Source organism: Ipomoea triloba, chromosome 1, assembly GCF_003576645.1.
Source record: "Ipomoea triloba cultivar NCNSP0323 chromosome 1, ASM357664v1".
NCBI lineage: Eukaryota > Viridiplantae > Streptophyta > Magnoliopsida > Solanales > Convolvulaceae > Ipomoea > Ipomoea triloba.
Window position 1 is genome coordinate 27,177,852 of NC_044916.1, and position 9,310 is coordinate 27,187,161.

Here is a 9,310-nt window from a genome sequence, read left to right on the forward strand (position 1 = left end):
CATGTTATGTATTTATCCCTCGATTAGTCAAAATTTTAATGCAACTATAAAGATTTAAGTACTCAATTTGTCTTTATATTATTGTAAAATGTTTAATTTAGCCCTTGTATAATAAAATTAGAATATGTGGTGTATGGTAAATGGTTGATATATAAGCCAAAATTTTAGTTGATAAGCCATTTTAGCATTTTGACAAGTCCAACCAACCAAAAAAAGTGTTTGGTTAATCAGCGTTTTGAAGCTACTTATTGCTCCATAACGTTAAAATCCTAAACGTTGCTTTGAGCAGCGTTTTTGAGAAAAAAAAATTCTCCAAAACGCCTTCAATAATTTTTTAAAAAATAAGGACTGTCCAGACGGGTTCAATAGTCTCGTTACTCTCCTTGTCTCTTCATGGTACTAAAAAACGGGGTGCTTGAGCCCGTCAACGTGGCTCATAAGCTCATTGCCTATTACTGTTAGGTATTAGCAATGGGCTTAGGAAGCCTGAGGAAGACGTGATTAGCATTCACTGGCTTCCTAAACCTGTGAACATGTGCTTATTTATTTTTTGATAAATTCTATTTTAATACTAACAATAATAATAACAATAATAATAATAATAATAATAATTATTATTATTATTATAATATTACTATTATTAATGTTTTTATAGGTTAAAATAATACAATACACTCATACCTTTAAAAGTCATTTTACATGTTCAGTTAACGACTAATTTACCAAACACCTTTCTACAATCAACTAATACTATCAACTAGTCAAACAAACTAATCCAATCAACTAGCATCTATCAGCTATAAGCTAAAAATTATTTGTCTAACCTCCCCAAAATTATTAACATCATTAGTTAAATTGTAAAATATGTTGACTTGGCTAGATAAAATGGTGAAGGTGGGGCTGTCGAATCACTAATTAATAATATTTTAACATGCTTTGAAAATAGTAGCCAAGTGGGTGGAGCATAATTCTCACACTTGGATGATCACATATTTAATTTTTGCTAACACCTTCTTAGTCAAGCCAATCAAGTTGTCACACAATGTCTTTCTATTGCAGTTAAACAGTTATCTCTCCTATACAGTTTGTAGAATATTACACATTAATAAGGTTTATCAAATTTACATGTTTAATTAGTGGCTGCAAGTTTCCTTGTTATCTAACAAAAATATGTTAATATAATAAAAATACATATTATTATTATAATAATAATAATAATAATAATAATAATTATTATTATTATTATTATTATTGAATTTCAAATCCAATCCAATCAGCTATATTATAACTTATTAATTTATTTAAAGAGTTAATTCCATAAATGGTCTATTGACTATTGACATTTATTAATTTTTATCTTCGACTTTCAATTGGACCATTTTATGGTCTATTGACTATTGACATTTATCAATTTTTATCTTGGACTTTCAATTGGACCATAAATGGTCTATTGACTATTGATTTTTACTAACTTTCATACTCGACTTTTAATTTGATTATAAATAATCCATTGACTATTGATTTTGTTCTAAATTTGGTCATCAGTTAAAGATCAATTTAGTAAATATTAAATTTAAGGGTAATGTGAAATTTGGGCAATTTTCTTTTGTATTGTTTTCTATGTTAGATATTTTTGTTGCAAACTTAAATTTATTTGGCATATAATTTATTAATGTGTTCTATTTAACTCCAATTTTTTTTTTATATACCTAAGTCAATATAAGTTAATGGTAAGATGTTGGCCGGTTTGATAACATAGTTAGCTTATTAGTCAATCCTGACTTGTTTGACTACTATTAGATGTTTGACGTGGTTAAACAACTAATATGAATATTTGATTAATTGACTTTTTGTAACAGTTTTATTGCTTCAAAACACTAAAATTCAAAAAAACATCTTTTTCGATCAGCTTTTTGATAAAGTAATTTTGCATGTGAAATTTACCAAACATCTTAGCTTTTTATAATCAGCTAATGCTATCAACTAGTCAAACTCAATAATCCAATCAGCTAACAGTTATTAACAAACACCCCGTAGCTATTAACAAACACCCCGATATGTTTGTGTTTGGATATGATATTTTTTATGTTTATATGTGGTAAGGTATATTGGATATTAAAAAAATTAAAAGAACTAAATGTTTGAAATAACTTTTTACATAATTTAGTTGTTATATTTTCATGGTAACATAAAAAATATTATTTAGTTTTCCTAAAAAATTATTCCGAGATGAAATTATTTTCCAGGTGTTCAATAGGCGCAAAACTAACAAATTGTTATATTCTCATTCTATAGACCAATCGATCTTTCACGTCCAAGACTTTTTTTTTTTTTGGGTAAATTCACCGGGTCTTCCCGTCAGTTTAATGGTCCAAGTAGTTAGCCCAAGGAGAATCATCACTTGTAATAATCGAACTCGAATTTTTTCAAAAATTTTTCTCACAAATTAAAGAAAGTTCACTTGTCACTTGATGAGCTGCCCATTGGGTTCTTTCACGTCACAGATGTGAATGCGAGAGAATATGCCAATAATTGAAATTACAAGGACGCAGTTAGTTAAATGTAAACGTTAATTAGTCAGTTCTTAAGGCTAGATAGGAGAATTTAGGTCGATAATATTGAAAAATATATATTAAAAATGATAAGATAAATAAATTAATTAATTAAAATGAAGTGGAAGAACAATTAAGGCACGCTGAAAAACTATTTAATAGGTTGTCTTACTATGCTACTTCTTCCTTCATTTCCAAAGTGACAGAGACCCATGACACAATATATTAAATAAAGAAACTACCAATTTGCAGTTGTAAATCGTGAGATTGCATTCATACTGTGGTTTTATAGTGTTATTCACGAGTTCTTACAATTTTTCTTTTTCTATATTTAGTTATTGCATAAATTAGTTTATACGAATATTTGTTTGATTTTATGAATCGGGAATGTTAGAAGGCAAATATCAGTAGAAAAAAAAATTCATTGTTTGTTTATTTACGATTCTATTTTTAATAGTAAAAGTTAAAATTTCTCTTAATTTTTACTAATAAATGAAAGCCAATAAAGTTATGACTATATAATGCGAATTGTTGGTTAAAATGAATGACAAACATATCCAAAAGTGAATTAACAAAACTTAAAGTAATTCCAACCTACTACCAATGTCATATTAACTAATATAAGTATTTAAATAATTATTTTTAAAAAAGTGTAAATTAAACATTAATTTTAATGCCAACCATAGTGAACTTCTTATATATAATCTTGAATTGATATACTTTGAATTACTTATTTTTTTTTAGACTCATTGAATTACTTATTTAAATACAAATATTGGATATTAAATCAGTCGCGTACTGCGCCGGTAAAACTAGTTTCTGTATATAGATATTATAGTATAGTACTAGATAGATCTTCTTCCACCGATATGTTTCAATTAATTAATGATATTTTAAATATTTTATATTGCATTTGTTGATTTAATTTATTCATTAAAGATAACAAGTCTATCTTAATGTATAGCACGACATTATTTGCTTGTATTTTTTAAGGAAAAAAATATAATGTTGTTGGCATTTTATAATCATTTTAAAAAGCATACCTACACATTATATTACAACTTATTACTGCGTAAAAGAAACTCCAAACATCATACCCGAATCAAGAATTTTGGCTCTAGCTGTCGGGAGAGTTTTTCTTTTATTTTGAAAACGAATAAAATTATATTATATATAAAATACATACATTATATATATCAGCATCGATTAGGTATTTATAATTCTGATAAATTATTTTCAATCCTAATCGCCTACAAGAGTGCTTAACGTGCACTAATTTTGTTCCTCATTGTGATTTATGGGATTCTGTGGCTGAGTGTATATATATATATATATATATANTATTTTTGTTGCAAACTTAAATTTATTTGGCATATAATTTATTAATGTGTTCTATTTAACTCCAATTTTTTTTTTATATACCTAAGTCAATATAAGTTAATGGTAAGATGTTGGCCGGTTTGATAACATAGTTAGCTTATTAGTCAATCCTGACTTGTTTGACTACTATTAGATGTTTGACGTGGTTAAACAACTAATATGAATATTTGATTAATTGACTTTTTGTAACAGTTTTATTGCTTCAAAACACTAAAATTCAAAAAAACATCTTTTTCGATCAGCTTTTTGATAAAGTAATTTTGCATGTGAAATTTACCAAACATCTTAGCTTTTTATAATCAGCTAATGCTATCAACTAGTCAAACTCAATAATCCAATCAGCTAACAGTTATTAACAAACACCCCGTAGCTATTAACAAACACCCCGATATGTTTGTGTTTGGATATGATATTTTTTATGTTTATATGTGGTAAGGTATATTGGATATTAAAAAAATTAAAAGAACTAAATGTTTGAAATAACTTTTTACATAATTTAGTTGTTATATTTTCATGGTAACATAAAAAATATTATTTAGTTTTCCTAAAAAATTATTCCGAGATGAAATTATTTTCCAGGTGTTCAATAGGCGCAAAACTAACAAATTGTTATATTCTCATTCTATAGACCAATCGATCTTTCACGTCCAAGACTTTTTTTTTTTTTGGGTAAATTCACCGGGTCTTCCCGTCAGTTTAATGGTCCAAGTAGTTAGCCCAAGGAGAATCATCACTTGTAATAATCGAACTCGAATTTTTTCAAAAATTTTTCTCACAAATTAAAGAAAGTTCACTTGTCACTTGATGAGCTGCCCATTGGGTTCTTTCACGTCACAGATGTGAATGCGAGAGAATATGCCAATAATTGAAATTACAAGGACGCAGTTAGTTAAATGTAAACGTTAATTAGTCAGTTCTTAAGGCTAGATAGGAGAATTTAGGTCGATAATATTGAAAAATATATATTAAAAATGATAAGATAAATAAATTAATTAATTAAAATGAAGTGGAAGAACAATTAAGGCACGCTGAAAAACTATTTAATAGGTTGTCTTACTATGCTACTTCTTCCTTCATTTCCAAAGTGACAGAGACCCATGACACAATATATTAAATAAAGAAACTACCAATTTGCAGTTGTAAATCGTGAGATTGCATTCATACTGTGGTTTTATAGTGTTATTCACGAGTTCTTACAATTTTTCTTTTTCTATATTTAGTTATTGCATAAATTAGTTTATACGAATATTTGTTTGATTTTATGAATCGGGAATGTTAGAAGGCAAATATCAGTAGAAAAAAAAATTCATTGTTTGTTTATTTACGATTCTATTTTTAATAGTAAAAGTTAAAATTTCTCTTAATTTTTACTAATAAATGAAAGCCAATAAAGTTATGACTATATAATGCGAATTGTTGGTTAAAATGAATGACAAACATATCCAAAAGTGAATTAACAAAACTTAAAGTAATTCCAACCTACTACCAATGTCATATTAACTAATATAAGTATTTAAATAATTATTTTTAAAAAAGTGTAAATTAAACATTAATTTTAATGCCAACCATAGTGAACTTCTTATATATAATCTTGAATTGATATACTTTGAATTACTTATTTTTTTTTAGACTCATTGAATTACTTATTTAAATACAAATATTGGATATTAAATCAGTCGCGTACTGCGCCGGTAAAACTAGTTTCTGTATATAGATATTATAGTATAGTACTAGATAGATCTTCTTCCACCGATATGTTTCAATTAATTAATGATATTTTAAATATTTTATATTGCATTTGTTGATTTAATTTATTCATTAAAGATAACAAGTCTATCTTAATGTATAGCACGACATTATTTGCTTGTATTTTTTAAGGAAAAAAATATAATGTTGTTGGCATTTTATAATCATTTTAAAAAGCATACCTACACATTATATTACAACTTATTACTGCGTAAAAGAAACTCCAAACATCATACCCGAATCAAGAATTTTGGCTCTAGCTGTCGGGAGAGTTTTTCTTTTATTTTGAAAACGAATAAAATTATATTATATATAAAATACATACATTATATATATCAGCATCGATTAGGTATTTATAATTCTGATAAATTATTTTCAATCCTAATCGCCTACAAGAGTGCTTAACGTGCACTAATTTTGTTCCTCATTGTGATTTATGGGATTCTGTGGCTGAGTGTATATATATATATATATATATATATATATATATATATATATATATATATATATATATATATATATATATATATATATATCTTACTTCTCTTATTTATATAAATAAATAAATTTAAATATATATAAATATAAAAAAAAATTAGCAAGACCGACTCGCCCGAGTTAACTCAGCTAATTCTACCGAGTTGGGCGAGTTAACTCGGTCAAGTTAGGCGCTAGACGGCCGATTTTTGCAACAGTACTTTTAAATCCATGTGACAATCCTAGTAAGCACAAATCGGTAAGTTATATACTACGTATATGCTAAAATGCCATTGCAATACTTTTCCAAGTTCGTGAATTTGTTTGGAGCTTATTTCAATTGGGTGGCTTGATTGATGTTTTTCAAATAGTTGGATGGCTTATTTGTACATTTTTTTTAAAAAAAAAGATACACTTTGCCTTAGACTCTTAGAGGTGTCAAACAGGTGGGCTTGGGCCGAGCTTGTGTGGCCCGTCATTAGCCCATTTAATTTTTTAGACTGGTCAGAATTCAGAAACAAAAAGTAAATTCCGGTCCTATTATAGTCCTAAAAATAAAAAAAAATAAAAAAATATTAAAAATTATATATCAACTCATTTAATTTATATTTTCTTTCTAAATTAGTTTTATAAATTTATATATTTATTTTCAACTATTTAACTTAAAAATTATTACAAGAAAATGAAGAAATCAATAATCAAAATGTAATCTACAAAATATAATAAACACTATAAGAATGTTAGGATTATTATAACAATAATAAAAATGTGTTAATACTTAATAGATTGCATTAAATACTTTCTCCTTATGTTCTCTTTCTTATACTAATACAAATAGTTTTCAATGTTACCCCTCATCTTATAAGTTTTCAAATGATAACTATTTATTACGGAAATCATTTTCTTGCATATTTTTTAATAGAATAAATAGTTAATGGAATATTCGATTATATATTAAAGTTTATACTAATGGATTGGAATATGAGGTATTTAAATGAAGAAAATAATATAATAGAGGGTAAAGTAAGCAAATAAAAATACAAATTAAAAATCAAAATAATGAACCATTCATTTTATCAAATAATTGGAGGGACATTTTTTAGTTTTCATTATAGGCTTAACTTTATTGGCTCATACAATAGTAGATAGTAGATTAGTAGATAATAATATCAAGAATCAAGAAATTGGTAAACAAAAAAAATTACTAAAATTATTGATTCAATTGAACAACTTCCAAACCAAATTAAACACAGCACGCAGCAAAAATAAAAAGGATTGAAGCTAAGTGATGAATAGGATGATGGCATGCATTTAAACTTGAGAAATATAATGTGTGACTAGTAAAATGGCCAAGGGGGTGCACTGGGTGGATAGTAGAGATTCTGATAATAATTAAAGTACGGGTTATCAGGTTGTAGCGGCGGTATTACAGTAGTCACTGCCGCCGGCGCTTGTTGAACTCCGATCCCCCCCTGGCCGCCATTGTTGGCCGTCGTGACCTCAGCTTCTGCTGGTCCAACATGCACTACCTTTGTGGAACATATCGTCTTCAATTTCTTATCCACCAACACCGGATCCATGTCCCCTATTACTGTCATTTTCTTGTCCCTCCCAATCTCAATACATTTCACCCCTGCAAAATTATACTTACTTATAATTATTGCTATTTTAATTTATATATTCAAAGTTCAAGAATGGATCAGATCGGAGTAGCTAGCTAGTTCTAAAAAAGTAGAAATAAAAAATTGAACACCTTTTATCTTTGACACCTTTCCCATGACCTTTTTCTTGATTTGGCCACCTTCAAACTCCAACTGCACCACAACTTTCTGGCAAAATTAATAACCAAAAACCATATACATATCAGCCAATCTAATCCCATCAAACACTGCTGCTTAGCCATAAATATTGCTCAATGTAGACCACAAAATGATTTGAAATTCAATCCATTGACCTTTCTTACACTAATTAAGAACATAACTTACCATCTCACCTAACTCATCTTTTGAATACTAGTATTTGTATATTATATCTATCTCTAAACATATCATGTATTATATATATATATATATATACACACACACACACACACACATACACACACACACATACATACAAAGTATACTATATATGGGGATAGGGGTGGGGGACAACTGTCACACTGTAGATCTACCCCTGAATATACTATATAAATAATAAACGTATAATCTAACTATCAATTTAAATTTTTAGTTGAAACATAACACATTTTTTCATGAATTATGCTTTATACTTCAATGTTTAAGAAACTAAAATAATAATCAATGACCTATATTCACATAATGGTTAAAAAACGATCAAACTTATTGACATAGTGACTAATGGGTAAATAAATCATAAATACTAATATATTAGGATAAAAAAGAATAAAAGAACAGGAGATTAAAGGAAGAGCTGACTGGCCTTCATTGCTTGGAAGAGAATTGAAGCTTAGAGAAAAGAGATCTATGCAAGTAATGAGAGTAGAGTTGTGCAAAGGGGATAATGAGGGGGCCTTAGCTAGGTTTTGTTTATATATAGTGGGAACTGAGAAGATAGAAGGACGAGTATTCAGCATGGAGTCAACTCTAAGTCAAGCAACTAGTCAATAAATAAATAGTTTGGGTCAAGTGGTGAATCAAATTAAATGTCACTGTCACATGGCTAGATGTATTGTCGTAACCATTGTAGATGCAGCTATAATTCTATAACTTAAATAATACCCCTTCTGTTCCAAATTGGTTATCTAATTTTATCTTTACACACATTTTAAGAAATTAAAGTAAATATATTGTACTTTCCAATTATGTCTCTTACTTTTTCACTTTCTTAAATAAAAGTAATAAAGAAAGCAATAGTCGCCAAGCACTTTGTGCTCAAATGACATGTAGTGACTCTCCTATATGGGAGGTCATGAGATCGAGTCTGCTTCAACAGGTTGAGAATTGAAAGTATAGATGAACAGAGTTTTTGGAAGAGAACAACATTTTGGGAAAAACTAAAAAGGAAAGTAAGACCCATAAAGTTGATCAGACCATTAGCTTGGTAACCACAAGATTACAAATCCAACTTTAGCTTGGTAATTCATTGCGGAGTGTTTAAACTAGGTCAAAATGTTTATCATGGCCACAAGATTA

General features: G+C 27.9%; 1 protein-coding gene across 1 annotated transcript; it reads right to left on the reverse strand.

The window, feature by feature from the left end:
• Positions 1-7,437: 7,437 nt before the first annotated feature.
• Positions 7,438-7,980, reverse strand: LOC116014008. The gene is made up of 2 exons (XM_031253990.1): positions 7,909-7,980; positions 7,438-7,788 (listed from the first exon to the last, which is right to left on the reverse strand). Exons 1-2 carry the CDS (start codon positions 7,931-7,933, stop codon positions 7,493-7,495), a joined length of 321 nt encoding a protein of 106 aa, XP_031109850.1. The 5' UTR covers positions 7,934-7,980; the 3' UTR covers positions 7,438-7,492.
• Positions 7,981-9,310: the final 1,330 nt, after the last annotated feature.